At 56.9% G+C, this 20,069-nt stretch overlaps 1 protein-coding gene across 3 annotated transcripts in view; it reads left to right on the top strand.

Moving 5' to 3' along the window:
- The window catches only part of CACNA1F (calcium voltage-gated channel subunit alpha1 F), an 83,294-nt gene extending 65,107 nt beyond the window's left edge, over positions 1–18,187 (top strand). For 2 of the 3 annotated variants that reach the window (XM_054052182.1, XM_054052181.1), the window contains 11 exons: positions 4,435–4,531; positions 6,436–6,538; positions 7,983–8,084; positions 9,288–9,418; positions 11,178–11,297; positions 11,812–11,894; positions 12,637–12,759; positions 13,853–13,980; positions 17,186–17,298; positions 17,398–17,658; positions 17,747–18,187. In XM_054052182.1, coding sequence (XP_053908157.1) covers positions 4,435–4,531; positions 6,436–6,538; positions 7,983–8,084; positions 9,288–9,418; positions 11,178–11,297; positions 11,812–11,894; positions 12,637–12,759; positions 13,853–13,980; positions 17,186–17,298; positions 17,398–17,658; positions 17,747–18,019 — 1,534 coding nt within the window. In that variant the 3' untranslated portion in view covers positions 18,020–18,187. The remainder of the gene's footprint in view (positions 1–4,434; positions 4,532–6,435; positions 6,539–7,982; positions 8,085–9,287; positions 9,419–11,177; positions 11,298–11,811; positions 11,895–12,636; positions 12,760–13,852; positions 13,981–17,185; positions 17,299–17,397; positions 17,659–17,746) is intronic. The other variant, XM_054052183.1, reaches the window with a different exon arrangement.
- The last annotated feature ends 1,882 nt before the right edge of the window (positions 18,188–20,069 follow it).

Raw genomic sequence — 20,069 nt, 5'->3', positions numbered from 1 at the left:
TTCGGAATGGCCATCCGGAGCGGGACAGGGCGGGAACGGGAGGGTCCGAGTACGACCCCGGCGCCAGGTGCGATCCCGACCCTTCGGAATGGCCATCCGGAGCGGGACAGGGGGGGAACGGGAGGGTCCGAGTACGACCCCGGCGCCAGGTGCGGATCCGACCCTTCGGAATGGCCATCCGGAGCGGGACAGGGGGGGAACGGGAGGGTCCGAGTACGACCCCGGCGCCAGGTGCGATCCCGACCCTTCGGAATGGCCATCCGGAGCGGGACAGGGGGGTACGGGAGGGTCCGAGTACGACCCCGGCGCCAGGTGCGATCCCGACCCTTCGGAATGGCCATCCGGAGCGGGACAGGGGGGGAACGGGAGGGTCCGAGTACGACCCCGGCGCCAGGTGTGCATCCGACCCTTCGGAATGGCCATCCGGAGCGGGACAGGGGGGGAACGGGAGGGTCCGAGTACGACCCCGGCGCCAGGTGCGGATCCGACCCTTCGGAATGGCCATCCGGAGCGGGACAGGGGGGGAACGGGAGGGTCCGAGTACGACCCCGGCGCCAGGTGCGATCCCGACCCTTCGGAATGGCCATCCGGAGCGGGACAGGGGGGAACGGGAGGGTCCGAGTACGACCCCGGCGCCAGGTGCGATCCCGACCCTTCGGAATGGCCATCCGGAGCGGGACAGGGGGGGAACGGGAGGGTCCGAGTACGACCCTGGCGCCAGGTGCGATCCCGACCCTTCGGAATGGCCATCCGGAGCGGGACAGGGGGGAACGGGAGGGTCCGAGTACGACCCCGGCGCCAGGTGCGGATCCGACCCTTCGGAATGGCCATCCGGAGCGGGACAGGGGGGAACGGGAGGGTCCGAGTACGACCCCGGCGCCAGGTGCGATCCCGACCCTTCGGAATGGCCATCCGGAGCGGGACAGGGGGGGAACGGGAGGGTCCGAGTACGACCCCGGCGCCAGGTGCGGATCCGACCCTTCGGAATGGCCATCCGGAGCGGGACGGGGGGGGAACGGGAGGGTCCGAGTACGACCCCGGCGCCAGGTGCGGATCCCGACCCTTCGGAATGGCCATCCGGAGCGGGACAGGGGGGGAACGGGAGGGTCCGAGTACGACCCCGGCGCCAGGTGTGCATCCGACCCTTCGGAATGGCCATCCGGAGCGGGACAGGGGGGGAACGGGAGGGTCCGAGTACGACCCCGGCGCCAGGTGTGATCCCGACCCTTCGGAATGGCCATCCGGAGCGGGACAGGGGGGGAACGGGAGGGTCCGAGTACGACCCCGGCGCCAGGTGTGCATCCGACCCTTCGGAATGGCCATCCGGAGCGGGACAGGGGGGGAACGGGAGGGTCCGAGTACGACCCCGGCGCCAGGTGCGATCCCGACCCTTCGGAATGGCCATCCGGAGCGGGACAGGGGGAGAACGGGAGGGTCCGAGTACGACCCCGGCGCCAGGTGCGGATCCGACCCTTCGGAATGGCCATCCGGAGCGGGACGGGGGGGAACGGGAGGGTCCGAGTATGACCCCGGAGCCAGGTGCGATCCCGACCCTTCGGAATGGCCATCCGGAGCGGGACAGGGGGGGAACGGGAGGGTCCGAGTATGACCCCGGCGCCAGGTGCGATCCCGACCCTTCGGAATGGCCATCCGGAGCGGGACAGGGGGGGAACGGGAGGGTCCGAGTACGACCCCGGCGCCAGGTGCGGATCCGACCCTTCGGAATGGCCATCCGGAGCGGGACAGGGGGGGAACGGGAGGGTCCGAGTACGACCCCGGCGCCAGGTGCGATCCCGACCCTTCGGAATGGCCATCCGGAGCGGGACAGGGGGAGAACGGGAGGGTCCGAGTACGACCCCGGCGCCAGGTGCGGATCCGACCCTTCGGAATGGCCATCCGGAGCGGGACAGGGGGGGAACGGGAGGGTCCGAGTACGACCCCGGCGCCAGGTGCGGATCCGGACCCTTCGGAATGGCCATCCGGAGCGGGACAGGGGGGGAACGGGAGGGTCCGAGTACGACCCCGGCGCCAGGTGCGGATCCGACCCTTCGGAATGGCCATCCGGAGCGGGACAGGGGGGGAACGGGAGGGTCCGAGTACGACCCCGGCGCCAGGTGCGGATCCGACCCTTCGGAATGGCCATCCGGAGCGGGACAGGGGGGGAACGGGAGGGTCCGAGTACGACCCCGGCGCCAGGTGTGCATCCCGACCCTTCGGAATGGCCATCCGGAGCGGGACAGGGGGGGAACGGAAGGGTCCGAGTACGACCCCGGCGCCAGGTGTGGATCCGACCCTTCGGAATGGCCATCCGGAGCGGGACAGGGGGGGAACGGGAGGGTCCGAGTACGACCCCGGCGCCAGGTGCGGATCCGACCCTTCGGAATGGCCATCCGGAGCGGGACAGGGGGGGAATCCAGATCAGATGGAAACTGGATCGGGTGGAATCAGGATTGGATGGAATCCGGATCAGATGGAGTCTGGATCAGATGGAATCCAGATCAGGTGGAATCTGGATTGGGTGGAATCTGGATCAGATGGAATCCGGATCAGATGAAGTCTGGATCAGGTGGAATCCGGATTGGATGGAATCCGGATCAGGTGGAATCCGGATCAGATCGAATCCGGATCACGTAGAATCCGGATTGGATCGAATCCGGATCAGGTGGAATCCGGATCGGATGGAATCCGGATCAGATGGATTCGGGATTGGATGGAATCCAGATCAGATGAAGTCTGGATCAGGTGGAATCCGGATTGGGTGGAATCTGGATCAGATGGAATCCGGATCAGATGGAATCTGGATCAGGTGGAATCCGGATCAGGTGGAATCCGGATCAGATCGAATCCGGATCACGTGGAATCCGGATCAGATGGATTCGGGATTGGATGGAATCCAGATCAGATGAAGTCTGGATCAGGTGGAATCCGGATCAGGTGGAATCCGGATCGGATGGAATCCGGATCGGATGGAATCTGGATGAGGTGGAATCCGGATCAGGTGGAATTTGGATCAGGTGGAATCCGGATCAGATGGAATCTGGATTGGGTGGAATCTGGATCAGGTGGAATCGGGATTAGATGGAATCGGGATTGGGGGGAATTGGGATCAGATGGAACCCAGATCAGATGGAATCGGGATCGGATGGAATCCGGATCAGATGGAATCGGGATTGGGTGAAATTGGGATTGGATGGATTCTGGATCAGATGGAATCTGGATCGGGGGGAATCTGGATCAGATGGAATCTGGATTGGGTGGAATCCGGATCAGATGGAATCTGGATCAGATGGAATCCGGATCAGATGGATTCGGGATTGGATGGAATCCAGGTCACATGGAATCCGGATCAGATGGAATCTGGATCGGATGGAGTCTGGATTGGGTGGAATCCGGATCAGATGGAATCTGGATTGGGTGCAATTGGGATTAGATGGAAACTGGATCAGATGGGATCAGGATTGGATGGAATCTGGATCAGATGGAATCGGGATCAGATGGAATCCAGATCAGATGGAATTGGGATCAGGTGGAATCGGGATTGGGAAGAATTGGGATTGGGGGGAATCTGGATTGAGTGGAATCCGGATTGGGTGGAATCCGGATCAGATGGAATCCATATCAGATGGAGTCTGGATTGGGGGAAATCGGGATTGGATGGATTCTGGATTGGATGGAATCCAGATCAGGTGGAATCGGGACTCAGTGGAATCGGGATTGGATGGATTCTGGATCAGATGGAGTCTGGATCGGGTGGAATCGGGATTGGGAAGAATCCAGATCAGATGGAATCCGTATCAGATGGAGTCTGGATTGGGGGAAATCCAGATCGGATGGATTCTGGATTGGATGGAATCCGGATCAGATGGAATCTGAATTGGATGGAATCTGGATCAGATGGATTCAGGATTGGGTGGAATCCGGATCAGATGGAATCGGGATTGGATGGAATCGGGATTGGGAAGAATTGGGATTGGAAGGAATCCAGATCAGGTGGAGTCTGGATTGGGGGGAATGCGGATCAGATGGAATCCGGATTGGGTGAAATCGGGATTGGATAGATTCTGGTTGAGATGGAATCTGGATTGGATGGAATCGGGACCGGGTGGAATCAGGATCAGGTGGAATCCAGACGGAATCTGGATTGGATGGAATCGGGATTGGGGGGAATCAGGATTGGATAGAATCCGGATCAGATGGAATCAGGACTGGGGGGAATCGGGATTGGGAAGAATCCAGATCCCCTGGAATCCGGATTATCTGGATTGGATGGAATCCAGATCAGATGGAATCTGGGCCTCCATGAATCCGTATTCCCCCCAAATCCGCATCCGCCGGGAATCCCAATCCCCATCCACTGAGTTCCGCTCTTCCCTTCGGCTCCGATTTTCCCCCCCTCCGGACTCCGCCGTGGGATTTTCCGGCGCTGCGGCGCAGGGGTCGCATCAAACACCTCGACGTGGTGACGCTCCTCCGGAGGATCCAACCGCCCCTCGGATTCGGGAAGCTCTGCCCGCACCGCGTCGCCTGCAAGGTCACCATCCGGGAAAAAAGGGATCCCGGAAAAGGGATCCGATGGGATCCGATGGGGGAGAGGGGTCCAAAGGGGTCCAAAGGGATCCAAAGGGATCCAAAGGGATGGGGGAGAGGGATCCAAAGGGATCCGAAGGGATGGGGGAGAGGGATCCGAAGGGATCGGATGGAGATGTGGGAAAGGGATCCAAAGGGATCCGATGGAGATGTGGGAGAGGAATCCGGAGGGATCCAATGGGGCTGTGGAGAGGGATCCAAAGGGATCCGAAGGGATGGGATGGGGATGGGGGAAAAGGATCCAAAGGGATCCAAAGGGAACGGATGGGGATGGGGGAGAGGGATCCAAAGGGATCCAAAGGGATGGGATGGGGATGGGGGAGAGGGATCCAAAGGGATCCAAAGGGATGGGATGGGGCTGGGGGAGAGGGATCCAAAGGGATCCAAAGGGATCCAAAGGGATGGGGGAGAGGGATCCAAAGGGATCCAAAGGGATCCAAAGGGATGGGGGAGAGGGATCCAAAGGGATCGGATGGAGATGTGGGAAAGGGATCCAAAGGGATCCGATGGAGATGTGGGAGAGGAATCCGGAGGGATCCAATGGGGCTGTGGAGAGGGATCCAAAGGGATCCAAAGGGATGGGATGGGGGAGAGGGATCCAAAGGGATCCAAAGGGATCCAAAGGGATGGGATGGGGATGGGGGAGAGGGATCCGAAGGGATCCAAAGGGATGGGGGAAAGGGATCCAAAGGGATCCAAAGGGATGGGATGGGGATGGGGGAAAAGGATCCAAAGGGATCCAAAGGGATGGGGGAGAGGGATCCAAAGGGATCCAAAGGGATGGGGGAAAAGGATCCAAAGGGATCCAAAGGGATGGGATGGGGATGGGGGAGAGGGATCCAAAGGGATCCAAAGGGATCCAAAGGGATGGGGGAGAGGGATCCAAAGGGATCCGAAGGGATCCAAAGGGATGGGGGAGAGGGATCCGAAGGGATCCAAAGGGATCGGATGGGGATGGGGGAGAGGGATCCAAAGGGATCGGATGGATCCATGGGGTCAAAATGGATCGATGGGATCGGGATGGGATGGATCAACGGGATCAGGATGGATCCATGGGATCAGGATGGATTCACAGGGTTGGGATCAGAATGGATCCACGGGATCAGGATGGGATGGATCCATGGGATCGGGATGGATCCATGGGATCAGGATGGGATGAATCCATGGGATGGGGATCAGGATGGATCCATGGGATCGGGATGGATCCATAGGGTCAGGATGGATCCATGGGGATTGGGATGGATCCATGGGATTGGAATGGATCCACGGGGATTGGGATGGATCCATGGGATTGGGATGGATCCATGGGGATCGGGATGGATCCATAGGGTCAGGATGGATCCATGGGATGGGGATGGATCCATGGGATTGGGATGGATCCATGGTGTTAGGATGGATCCATGGGGATTGGGATGGATCCATGGGATTGGGATGGATCCACGGGGATTGGGATGGATCCATAGGGTCAGGATGGATCCATGGGATCAGGATGGATCCATAGGGTCAGGATGGATCCATGGGGATCGGGATGGATCCATGGGATCAGGAGGAGATGGATCCATGGGATGGGGATCGGGATGGATCCGTGGGATCAGGATGAGATGGATCCATGGGGTTGGGATGGATCCATGGGATCAGGATGAGATGGATCCATGGGATGGGGATGGGGATGGATCCGTGGGATTGGGGTGAGATGGATCCATGGGGTCGGAGTGGATCCATGGGGTCGGGATGAGATGGATCCACAGGGTTGGGATGGCTCCGTGGGATGGGGACGGGGATGGATCTCCAGTGGGCGGATGGCTCCGTGCTCCGGTGGCCGTATCCGTGCGTTCCGTCTCCCGGCAGCGTTTGGTGGCCATGAATATGCCGCTCAATTCCGACGGGACCGTCACCTTCAACGCCACTCTCTTCGCTCTCGTCCGCACGTCCCTCAAGATCAAGACGGAAGGTTGGGATCCATCCGAGACATCGGAGCCGCCGGGAAAGCCCCAACCCGGAATCTGGGAGCCTTCCAGGGGGCATCCGGATACCTGGAATTGCCCCACGGAGCTCCTTGGGTGGTTGAGATCTTCCCTTGAGGAACATCCGGAGGTCCTGGAGAGCTTCCAGAGCTCCGGATCCTCCTGAGGAACATCTTTGGGTGGTTGAGATCTTCTTCTATGGAGCATCTGGAGGTCCTGGAAAGCTTCCAGAGCTCCGGATCCTCCTGAGGAACCTCTTTGGATGGTTGAGATCTTCCCTTGAGGAACATCCGGAGGTCCTGGAGAGCTTCCAGAGCTCCGGATCCTCCTGAGGAACCTCTTTGGATGGTTGAGATCTTCCCTTGAGGAACATCCGGAGGTCCTGGAGAGCTTCCAGAGCTCCGGATCCTCCTGAGGAACCTCTTTGGATGGTTGAGATCATCCCTTGAGGAACATCCGGAGGTCCTGGAGAGCTTCCAGAGCTCCGGATCCTCCTGAGGAGCCTCTTGGATGGTTGAGATCTCTCCTTGAGGAACATCCGGAGGTCCTGGAGAGCTTCCAGAGCTCCGGATCCTCCTGAGGAACCTCTTTGGATGGTTGAGATCTCTCCTTGAGGAACATCCGGAGGTCCTGGAGAGCTTCCAGAGCTCCGGATCCTCCTGAGGAACCGCTTGGATGGTTGAGATCTTCCCTTGAGGAACATCCGGAGGTCCTGGAGAGCTTCCAGAGCTCCGGATCCTCCTGAGGAACCTCTTTGGATGGTTGAGATCTCCCCTTGAGGAACATCCGGAGGTCCTGGAGAGCTTCCAGAGCTCCGGATCCTCCTGAGGAACATCTTTGGGTGGTTGAGATCTCTCCTTGAGGAACATCCGGAGGTCCTGGAGAGCTTCCAGAGCTCCGGATCCTCCTGAGGAACATCTTTGGATGGCTGAGATCTTCCCTTGAGGAACATCCGGAGGTCCTGGAGAGCTTCCAGAGCTCCGGATCCTCCTGAGGAACATCTTTGGGTGGTTGAGATCTTCTTCTATGGAGCATCTGGAGGTCCTGGAGAGCTTCCAGAGCTCCGGATCCTCCTGAGGAACCTCTTGGATGGTTGAGATCTTCCCTTGAGGAACATCCGGAGGTCCTGGAGAGCTTCCAGAGCTCCGGATCCTCCTGAGGAACCTCTTTGGATGGTTGAGATCTTCCCTTGAGGAACATCCGGAGGTCCTGGAGAGCTTCCAGAGCTCCGGATCCTCCTGAGGAACCTCTTTGGATGGTTGAGATCATCCCTTGAGGAACATCCGGAGGTCCTGGAGAGCTTCCAGAGCTCCGGATCCTCCTGAGGAACCTCTTTGGATGGTTGAGATCTCCCCTTGAGGAACATCCGGAGGTCCTGGAGAGCATCCAAAGCCGTGACCCTTCCTTTTCCGTGTCCTCCATCTCCTCCAGGAAACCTGGACGTGGCCAACAAGGAGCTCCGGGCCGTTGTGAAGAAGATCTGGAAGCGAACGAAGCCCAAACTGCTCGACGAGGTCATCCCTCCGCCCGAGGGTGAGCGGTCCCAACGCCTCCCCACGGATTTGAGGACCTCCGAGTCCTCTTCCGCCCCACTTTTCACCCATTTGGGCCCATTTTGACCCATTTTTTACCCATTTTGACCCATTTTTGACCCATTTTGACCCATTTTTGACCCATTTTGTCCCATTTTTGACCCATTTTCTCTCAGTTTTGACCCTTTTTGACCCATTTTGGCCATTTTTTACCCATTTTGTCCCATTTTTGACCCATTTTCTCCCGGTTTTGACTCTTTTTGACCCATTTTGTCCCCATTTTGACCCATTTTGTCCCATTTTTCACCCATTTTCTCTCAGTTTTGACTCTTTTTGACCCATTTTGGCCATTTTTTACCCATTTTGTCCCATTTTTGACCCATTTTCTCTCAGTTTTGACTCTTTGACCCATTTTGACCCATTTTTTACCCATTTTGTCCCATTTTTGACCCATTTTCTCCCGGTTTTGACTCTTTTTTACCCCTTTTGACCCATTTTTTACCCATTTTGTCCCATTTTTCACCCATTTTTCTCTCAGTTTTGACTCTTTTTGACCCATTTTGTCCCAGTTTTGACCCATTTTTGACCCTTTTTGACCCATATTGACCTATTTTGACCCATTTTTTCCCAGTTTTGACCATTTTTGACCCATTTTAGCCTGGGTTTGACCCATTTGGACCCGTTTTTGACCCTTTTCTGACCGTTTTTGACCCATTTTGTCCCAGTTTTGACCCATTTTAACCCTTTTCTGACCGTTTTTGACCCATTTTGTCCCAGTTTTGACTCATTTTAACCCTTTTCTGACTGTTTTTGACCCACTTTGACCCGTTTTGACCCATTTTGACCCTTTTCTGACCGTTTTTGACCCATTTTGTCCCAGTTTTGACCCATTTTAACCCTTTTCTGACCGTTTTTGACCCATTTTGTCCCAGTTTTGACCCATTTTGACCCATTTCTGACCGTTTTTGACCCATTTTGTCCCGTTTTGACCCTTTTCTGACCGTTTTTGGCCCATTTTGGCCCGGTTTTGACCCATTTTGACCCGTTTCTGACCCATTTTGCCCCGTTTTGTCCCGGTTTTCCCCCATTTTTGACACGTTTTGACCCTATTTGTCCCATTTTGTCCCGTTTTCTCCTGGTTTTGCCCCATTTTCTCCCATTTCTGACCCCTTTTCTCCCATTTTTTCCCCCCCCAACATTCCAGAGGAGGAGGTGACGGTGGGGAAATTCTACGCCACTTTTTTGATCCAAGATTATTTCCGCAAATTCCGCCGGCGTAAGGAACGAGGGATGTTGGGGCCAAACGCCGGGCCAAGCAACGAGAACGCCCTCCAAGTAAAAAACCGGGATTAACGGCGGGATTAAGGCTTTAACCCGGGATTAACGGCGGGATTAAGCCTTTAAAACGGGATTAAGAGCGGGATTAAGGCTTTAAACCGGGATTAACGGCGGGATTAAGGCTTTAAACCGGGATTAACAGCGGGATTAAGGCTTTAAACTGGGATTAAGAATGGGATTAAGAGCGGGATTAAGGCTTTAAACCGGGATTAACAGCGGGATTAAGGCTTTAAAGCGGGATTAACGGCGGGATTAAGGCTTTAAAGCGGGATTAACAGCGGGATTAAGGCTTTAAAACGGGATTAAGAGTGGGATTAAGGCTTCAAAATGGGTTTAAGAGCGGGAATAAGGCTTTAAACCGGGATGAAGGGCGGGAATAAGGCTTTAAAATGGGATTAAGAGGGGGATTAAGGCTTTAAACCGGGATTAAAAGGGGGAATAAGGCTTTAAAATGGGATTAAGAGTGGGAATAAGGCTTTAAACCGGGATGAAGGGGGGGATTAAGGCTTTAAACCGGGATTAAAAGGGGGAATAAGGCTTTAAAATGGGTTTAAGAGGGGATTAAGGCTTTAAACTGGGATTAAGAGGGGGATTAAGGCTTTAAAATGGGATTAAGAGTGGGAATAAGGCTTTAAAATGGGTTTAAGGGTGGGATTAAGGCTTTAAACTGGGATTAAAAGGGGGAATAAGGCTTTAAAATGGGATTAAGAGTGGGAATAAGGCTTCACAATGGGTTTAAGAGGGGGATTTAGGCTTTAAACCGGGATTAAAAGGGGGAATAAGGCTTTAAAATGGGTTTAAGAGTGGGAATAAGGCTTTAAACCGGGATGAAGGGCGGGAATAAGGCTTTAAAATGGGTTTAAGGGTTGGAATAAGGCTTTAAACCGGGATTAAGAGCGGAATTAAGGCTTCAAAATGGGTTTAAGAGTGGGAATAAGGCTTTAAACCGGGATTAAAAGGGGGAATAAAGCTTTAAAATGGGTTTAAGAGGGGATTAAGGCTTTAAACCGGGATGAAGGGCGGGAATAAGGCTTTAAAATGGGTTTAAGGGTGGGAATAAGGCTTTAAACCGGGATTAAAAGGGGGAATAAGGCTTTAAAATGGGATTAAGAGTGGGAATAAGGCTTTAAAATGGGTTTAAGAGTGGGAATAAGGCTTTAAAATGGGTTTAAGAGGGGGATTAAGGCTTTAAACCGGGATTAAAAGGGGGAATAAGGCTTTAAAATGGGTTTAAGAGGGGATTAAGGCTTTAAACCAGGATTAAAAGGGGGAATAAGGCTTTAAAATGGGATTAAGGGTGGGATTAAGGCTTTAAACCGGGATTAAGAGCAGGAATAATGCTTTAATATGGGTTTAAGAGCAGAATTAAGGCTTTAAACCGGGATTAAGAGTGGGAATAAGGCTTTAAAATGGGTTTAAGAGGGGGATTAAGGCTTTAAAATGGGTTTAAGAGCAGAATTAAGGCTTTAAACCGGGATTAAAAGGGGGAATAAGGCTTTAAAAAGGGGTTAAGAGCAGGATTAAGGCTTTAAACCGGGATTAAGAGCAGGAATAATGCTTTAATATGGGTTTAAGAGCAGAATTAAGGCTTTAAACTGGGATTAAGAGTGGGAATAAGGCTTTAAAAGGGGTTTAAGGGTGGGAATAAGGCTTTAAAATGGGGTTAAGATCGGGATTAAGGCTCCAGACCGGGATTAAGAGCGGGATTAAGGCTCCAGACCGGGATTAAGAGCGGGATTAAGGCCTTTGGCGTTAGGCGGGGCTGCAGACGCTGCAGGCGTTGGGCCCCGAGATGCGTCGGGCGCTGAGCTGCGACCTCGAAGGCGCCGACGAGGGGACGGCGGAAGAACGGCAGCACCAGGAGGTCACCTACGAGGTAGGAGGGGGGTTAGGCCGGGCCTAAAGGGTCTGGGACACGCCCACAAAGGCCGTAGGACACGCCCACAAGGCGATAGGCCACGCCCACAAGGCGATAGGCCACGCCCACAAGGCGATAGGCCACATCTATGGGTTTTAAGTCAGGCCTATAGGGTCTAAGTCGGGCCTATAGGGTCCAGGTCAGGCCTATAGGGTCTAAGTCAGGCCTATAGGGTCTAATTCGGGCCTATAGGGTCCAGGTCAGGCCTATAGGGTCTAAGTCAGGCCTATAGGGTCTAATTCGGGCCTATAGGGTCTAAGTCAGGCCTATAGGGTCTAAGTCAGACCTATAGGGTCTAAGTCAGGCCTATAGGGTCCAAGTCAGGCCTATAGGGTCTAATTCAGGCCTATAGGGTCTAATTTGGGCCTATAGGGTTTAGGCTCGGCCTACAAAGCCCACCCTTCTCTTAAGCCCCACCCCCTCCGGGTTAAGCCCCGCCTCCCTGGTTTAAGCCCCGCCCCCCCCCGTTCAGCCCCCACAGCCCCTGTACGGCTCCGCTCCGATTGACCCCCCCGAAAGCCACCCGGGACCCCCCGAGAGCGGAGAGGCACACAGGTGGGGGGGGGGGGGGGAAATGGGGGGGAAATAGGGGGGAAATAGGGGGGAAATGGGGGGGAAATGGGGGGAAATGGGGGGAATGGGAGGGGAAATGGGGGGGAAATGGGGGGGAAATGGGAAATGAGGGGAAATAGGGGGGGAATGGGAGGGAAATAGGGGGAAATGGGAGGGGAAATGGGGGGAATGGGAGGGGAAATGGGGGGGAAATAGGGGAAATGGGGGAATGGGAGGGGAAATGGGGAGGAAATGGGGGGGAAATAGGGGAAATGGGGGAATGGGAGGGGAAATGGGGAGGAATTGGGGGTAAAAGGGGGCAGAAAGAGGGGGAAAGGGGGAATGGGAGGGAAAAGGGGGAGGGGGAAGGGGGAAAGGGGGGCGGAAATGGGGGAAAAGGGGGAAAATAGGGGGAAATGGGAGGGAAAGGGAGGAAGGGGAAAAGGGGGGAAATGGGGGAGGGGGGAAATGGGGCTGAAATGGAGAGGAAATGGAGAAAGGGGGGGAAGAGGGGGGAAATGGGGAGAATGTGGGGAAAGCGGAAAAGGGGAGGAAATAAGGGAAAAGGGGGGTAAAGAGGGGAAAAAGGGGAAAAGGGGGAAAAGAAGGGGAAAAGAAGGAAAAGAAGGGGAAAAGAAGGGGGAAAAGGAGGAAAAGAAGGGGGAAAGAGAGGAAAAGAAGGGGAAGAGGGGGGGGAAAAGGGGGAGAAGGGGTTCCGGGGGGGTCCCCACGTTGCGTTGCGCAGGCGCAGCGCCGAGGGGGGGTCCCCGCCGGTTCCTGCCCCCCCCGAGGAAACGGAGGAACCCAACGGAGCCGTCGGCCACGAAGAGGAGAGCGACATCCCAGCGCCCCAACGCTACTGGGACCAGTAAGGGACCCCCCCAAAACCCCCCCCGAACCCCAATAACCCCCCAAAACCCCCCCCCCGGGACCCCAATAACCCCCCAAAACCCCCCCCGGACCCCAATAACCCCCCAAAACCCCCCCGGGACCCCAATAACCCCCCAAAACCCCCCCCGGGACCCCAATAACCCCCCCAGAGCCCCCCCCGGGACCCCAATAACCCCCTCAGAGCCCCCCCAGACCCCAATAACCCCCCAAAACCCCCCCGGGACCCCAATAACCCCCCAAAACCCCCCCCGAACCCCAATAACCCCCTCAGAGCCCCCCTGGAACCCCAATACCCCCCCAAACCCCCCCCCGGGACCCCAATAACCCCCCCAGAGCCCCCCCCGGGACCCCAATAACCCCCTCAGAACCCCTCTGGGACCCCAATAACCCCCTCAGAGCCCCCCAGAACCCAATAACCCCCCCAGAGCCCCCCAAGAACCCCAATAACCCCCTCAGGGACCCCAATAACCCCCCCAGAGCCCCTCAGGGACCCCAATAACCCCCTCAGAGACCCCTCCAGACCCCAATAACCCCCCCAGAGCCCCTCTGGGACCCCAATAACCCCCTCAGAGCCCCCCCAAGAACCCCAATAACCCCTTCAGAGCCCCCCTGGGACCCCAATAACTCCCTCAGAGCCCTCCTGGGACCCCAATAACCCCCCCCCAGAGACCCCCCAGAACCCCAATAACCCCCTCAGAGCCCCTCCTGGGACCCCAATAACCCCCTCAGAGCCCCCCCGGGACCCCAATAACCCCCCCAGAGCCCCTCTGGGACCCCAATAACCCCCCCAGAGCCCCCCCGGGACCCCAATAACCCCCCAAACCCCCCCCCGAACCCCAATAACCCCCTCAGAGCCCCTCCTGGGACCCCAATAACCCCCCCAAACCCCCCCTGGGACCCCAATAACCCCCTCAGAGCCCCCCCAGACCCCCAATACCCCCCCCAAAACCCCCCCGGGACCCCAATAACCCCCCCGAGAGCCCCCCCAGACCCCTTTCTGCCCCCCCCGCCCCCCAAATTGGGGGTGTTATGGGGGGGGGGGCAGGATTTGAGCCCCGTGTCCCCCCCAGGCCGCCGGGACCCCCCCGTTGGGGGGCAGAGGTGCCGCGGGGGGGGTCTCTGCCGTTACCCCCCCGACATTTCGCCCGAGAGGGACAACAGCTGAAACGGCGCCGTTTGCTGCCCCCAACGCCCGCCGGTACCCACTGCGACCCACTGCGACCCATAGCGACCCATAGCGACCCACACAGACCCATAGCGACCCATAGGGACCCACACAGACCCATAGCGACCCACACAGACCCATAGCGACCCACAGCGACCCACACAGACCCATAGCGACCCATAGCGACCTATAGAGGGCCATAGGGACCCATAGCGACCCATAGCGACCCATAGCGACCCACACAGACCCATAGCGACCCATAGGGACCCATAGGGACCCACTGCGACCCACAGCGACCCACAGCGACCCATAGCGACCCATAGCAACCCATAGGGACCCATAGCGACCCATAGCGACCCATAGGGACCCATAGCAACCCATAGCGACCCACACAGACCCATAGCGACCCATAGGGACCTATAGGGACCCACAGCGACCCATAGCGACCCACACAGACCCATAGCGACCCATAGCGACCCACACAGACCCATAGCGACCCATAGGGACCCATAGCGACCCACAGCGACCCATAGCGACCTATAGGGACCCATAGAAACATATAGAGACCCATAGTGACCCATAGCGACCTATAGGGACCCATAGAAACCCATAGCGACCCATAGAGACCCATAGCGACCTATAGAGGGCCATAGGGACCCATAGCGACCCACACAGACCCATAGCGACCCATAGCGACCTATAGGGACCCATAGGGACCCACTGCGACCCACAGCGACCCATAGCGACCCATAGCGACCCACACAGACCCATAGCGACCCATAGCGACCCACACAGACCCATAGCGACCCATAGCAACCCATACGGACCCATAGAAACCCATAGGGACCCATAGCGACCCATAGCGACCTATAGGGACCCATAGCGACCCATAGGGACCCATAGCGACCCACTGCGACCCATAGCGACCCATAGGGACCCATAGCGACCCATAGCGACCTATAGGGACCCATAGCGACCCATAGGGACCCATAGCGACCCACTGCGACCCATAGGGACCCATAGCGACCCACTGCGACCCATAGCGACCCACACAGACCTATAGAGGGCCATAGAGACCCATAGGGACCTATAGAGGGCCATAGGGACCTATAGAGAGCCATAGAGACCCATAGCGACCCATAGGGACCTATAGGGACTCATAGCGACCTATAGAGGGCTATAGGGACCCATAGAGACCCATACAGACCCATAGCGACCCATAGATACCTATAGAAACCCATGGCGACCCATAGCGACCTATAGCGACCCATAGAGACCCATAGAGACAGACCCATAGCGACCCATAGGGACCCATAGAAACCCATAGGGACCTATAGCGACCCATAGGGATATATAGAGACCCATAGAGACCCACAGGGACCTATAGCGACCTATAGAGACCCATAGTGACCCACACAGACCTATAGAGACCCATAGAGGCCCATAGAGAGCCATAAAGACCCATAGAGACCCCATAGAGTTCCATAGTGACCCATAGAACCAATGGAGACCCATAAAGTCCCATAGGATCCCATAGAGCCCCACAGCACTGACCCATAGCACCGACCCATAGAGACCCATAGGGACCCACAGAGACCTCATAGGGACCCATAGAGACCCACAGGGACCCATAGAGTCCCATAACACCCCATAGGGTCCCATAGAGTCCCACAGGACCCCATAGAGACCCATAGAGCCCCACAGTGCCCCACAGAGCCCCATGGGACCCAATAGAGACCCATAGAGCCTCACAGTGCCCCATAGAGACTCACAGGACCCAATAGGGACCCATAGAGCCCCACAGGACCCAACAGAGACCTATAGAGCCTCATAGTGCCCAATAGAGCCCCATAGAGCCCTATAGAGACCCATAGAGCCCCACAGTGCCCAATAGAGCCCCATAGAGCCCCACAGAGCCCTATAGAGACCCATAGAGCCTCACAGTGCCCCACAGAGACTCACAGGACCCAATAGAGACCCATAGAGCCCCACAGTGCCCTATAGAGCCCCATAGAGCCCCACAGTGCCCTATAGAGCCCCATAGAGCCCCACAGGACCCAATAGAGACCCATAGAGCCCAACAGAGACCCACAGTGCTCAAGAGAGCCCCATAGAGACCCACAGTGCCCCAACAGAGACCTGTAGAGACCCATAGAGCCCTATAGAGCCCCACAGTGCCTAATAGAGACCCATAGAGCCCCACAGGGCCCAATAGAGACCCATAGAGCCCCACAGAGCCCTATAGAGACCCATAGAGCCCCACAGGGCCCAATAGAGACCCATAGAGCCCCACAGAGCCCTATAGAGACCCATAGAGCCCCACAGGACCCAATAGAGACCCACAGTGCCCAATAGAGCCCCACAGAGCCCTATAGAGCCCCACAGGACCCAATAGAGCCCCACAGTGCCCAATAGAGCCCCACAGAGCCCTATAGAGACCCATAGAGCCCCACAGAGACCCATAGAGCCCCACAAGACCCAATAGAGACCTGTAGAGCCCTATAGAGCCCCACAGCGCCCCATAGACACCACTAGAGCCTCACAGGACCCCATAGAGCCCTATAGAGACCCATAGAGCCCCACAGTGCCCCACAGTGCCCCACAGCACCCAATAGGGACCCATAGAACCCCACAGGACCCAATAGAGAACCACAGTGCCCAATAGAGCCCCACAGTGCCCTATAGAGACCCATAGAGCCCCACAGGACCCTATAGAGACCCAAGAGCCCCACAGTACCCAATAGGGACCCATAGAGCCCCACAGAGCCCAATAGAGACCCACAGAGCCCCACAGGACCCAAGAGAGACCCATAGAGCCCAATAGAGACCCATAGAGCCCCACAGGACCCAATAGAGACTGTAGAGCCCCATAGAGCCCAATAGAGACCCACAGTGCACAACAGAGCCCTACAGTGCCCTATAGAGACGCATAGAGCCCCACAGGACCCTATAGAGACCCACAGAGCCCCACAGTACCCAATAGGGACCCATAGAGCCCCACAGAGCCCCATAGAGCCCCATAGAGACCCATAGAGCCCCACAGAGCCCCATAGAGACCCATAGAGCCCCACAGAGCCCCGCAGTGCCCAATAGAGACCCACAGTGCCCCACAGCGCCATATAGAGCCCCACAGAGCCCTATAGAGACCCATAGAGCCCCACAAGACCCAACAGAGCCCTATAGAGCCCCATAGCGCCCCATAACCCCCCTGGTCTGACTCTCCCCCCCCCCCCCCAAGGCCGGAAGCCGTCGTTCACCATCCAATGTCTGCGGCGCCAGAGCAGCTGCGAGGACGAACCCATCCCGGGCACCTACACCCCATCGGGTCCCCCCGGTCCCGCGCGGCCCCAGGTACGAGGTGGGGGGGGGTTTTTTGGGGTCACACACGTGTCCCCCCAAACCCCTCTATCCTTTGAACCCCCCCTCCTACGCTTTGTTCTCTCTCCATAGGGCTACGGCAGCTCCGAGACGTGGCGTTTGGGGGGCTCATCGCAAGCCTGGGCCACGGCCCCCACGCGCGGCCACGTCCTCTACGCCCCTCTTATCTTGGTAGAAGGCGGAACGCGACCCACGGGGGGGTCAGGGAGTCTCCCCCCATTCTCCCGTTGGGTTTTAGGGGGGGAAAGAGGAGCCCCAACATCTCTCCGCCTGCGGGCGTGCGGCCCAAGGGATGCGTTGGCCCGCGGCTCGGCCGACAGCCTCGTGGAAGCCGTGAGTGGGGCAGGTTGGGATGCGGGATGGGAAAGGAAAAGGGCGTCTCGGTGATGACTTTAAACCATTCCCTCTCTCAACTCTTAAGGTTCTCATCTCGGAGGGTTTGGGGTTGTTTGCCCGCGACCCAAAGTTCGTGGCGGTGGCCAAGCGGGAAATCGCCGACGCTTGCGATATGACGATGGATGAGATGGAAAGCGCCGCTACGGATCTCCTCACCCGACGTCGCCCCACGCCGCCCGCGGTACCGGTACACAGTGCCGCCGCCGCCACCGCCGCCGTCTACAGCGACGAAGAGCCGTTGCGGCCGCCGGCTGAGGATGAACTGGCTGACGAGATGGCGTGTGTCGGGGGGATTTAGGACCCAGCGTCGCCCTAATTGAAGGGGGGGCACTAGGACCCAGCATGGCTCCATTGGGGTGGGGGCACTAGGACCCAGTGCTGCCCCATTGGGTGGGGGGACACTAGGACCCAACATGACCCCATTGAGGTGGGGGGCACTAGGACCCAGCATTGGCCAATTGAGGGAGGGCACTAGGACCCTGTGCTGTCCCAATGAATAGGGGGGCACTAGGACCCAGAATTGCCCCATTATTGGGGGGGGGGGGGAAGGCACTAGGACCCAGCATTGGCCAACTGAGGGAGGACACTAGGACCCTGTGCTGTCCCAATGAATAGGGGGGCACTAGGACCCAGAATTGGCCAATTGAGGTGGGGCACTAGGACCCAGTGCTGTCCCAATGAATAGGAGGGGGCACTAGGACCCAGAATTGCTCCATTATTGGGGGGGGGGGCGCACTAGGACCCAGCATTGGCCAATTGAGGTGGGGCACTAGGACCCAGTGCTGTCCCAATGAATAGGGGGGCACTAGGACCCAGAATTGCCCCATTATTGGGGGGGGGGGCGCACTAGGACCCAGCATTGCCCCATTGAGGGAGGGCACTAGGACCCAGTGCTGTCCCAATGAATAGGAGGAGGCACTAGGACCCAGAATTGCCCCATTATTGGGGGGAGGGGGGGAAGGCACTAGGACCCAGCATTGGCCACTTGAGGGAGGGCACTAGGACCCTGTGCTGTCCCAATGAATGGGAGGGGGCAGTAGGACCCAGAATTGCCCCATTATTGGGGGGGGGGGGAAGGCACTAGGACCCAGCATTGGCCAACTGAGGGAGGACACTAGGACCCAGTGCTGTCCCAATGAATGGGGGAGCACTAGGACCCAGCACTGCCCCATTATTGGGGGGGGGGGAAAGGCACTAGGACCCAGCATTGGCCAACTGAGGGAGGGCACTAGGACCCAGTGCTGTCCCAATGAATGGGAGGGGGCAGTAGGACCCAGAATTGCCCCGGGGGGGGGGGGGAAGGCACTAGGACCCAGCATTGGCCAATTGAGGTGGGCCACTAGGACCCGGTGCTGTCCCAATGAATAGGAGGGGGCACTAGGACCCAGAATTGCCCCATGGGGGGGGGGGGGGACTAGGACCCAGCATTACCCCATTGACCGGGAGGGGCACTAGGACCCAGCATTGCTCCAGTGATTGGGGAGCACTAGGACCCAGCACTGCCCCATTGGGGGGGTGGGGGGGGCACTAGGACCCAGCATTGCCCCATTGACAGGGGAGCACTAGGACCCAGCACTGCCCCATTCGAGGGGGGCCTTTAGGACCCAACAAAGTTGGGGTGGGGGGCGTAGGGTTTTTCTTCTTAATAAAACAATATTTTTCATCAAAACCAAAGAGTTTACCTCAAAAAAGTGTGGGGAAGAGGTACCTTTATCACCTCAAGGGGGTTTCACCTCAGGAAAGGGGATTTTACCCCAGAAAAGGGGCTCCACCTCAAGAAAGATTGGTTTTTACCTCATGGGGGAGATTTTTACCTCAAGAAAGGGCATTTTTCACCCCAGGGAGGAGATTTCACCTCATGAAAGGGCATTTTTCACCCCATGGAAGAGATTTTACCTCAAGAAAGGGGATTTTTCGCCTCAGGGAGCAGATTTTACCTCATGAAACAGCATTTTTCACCCCATAGATAAGATTTTTACCTCATGAAAGGGCATTTTTCACCCCACAGATGAGATTTCACCTCACGAAAGGGCATTTTTCACCCCATAGAGGAGATTTTACCTCATGAAATGGGGGTTTTCACCCCATGGAGAAGATTTTTACCTCAAGAAAGTGGATTTTTCACCCCATAGATAAGATTTTACCTCATGAAAGGGCATTTTTCACCCCATGGATAAGATTTTACCTCAAGAAAGGGGATTTTTCACCCCATAGAGGAGATTATACCTCATGAAATGGGATTTTTCACCCCATAGATAAGATTTTACCTCATGAAACGGCATTTTTCACCCCATGGAGAAGATTTTTACCTCATGAAAGGGGATTTTTCACCCCATATATAAGATTTT

This window comes from Cuculus canorus, chromosome 32, assembly GCF_017976375.1.
Source record: "Cuculus canorus isolate bCucCan1 chromosome 32, bCucCan1.pri, whole genome shotgun sequence".
NCBI lineage: Eukaryota > Metazoa > Chordata > Aves > Cuculiformes > Cuculidae > Cuculus > Cuculus canorus.
This window is presented reverse-complemented; position numbering and strand designations above follow the sequence as displayed.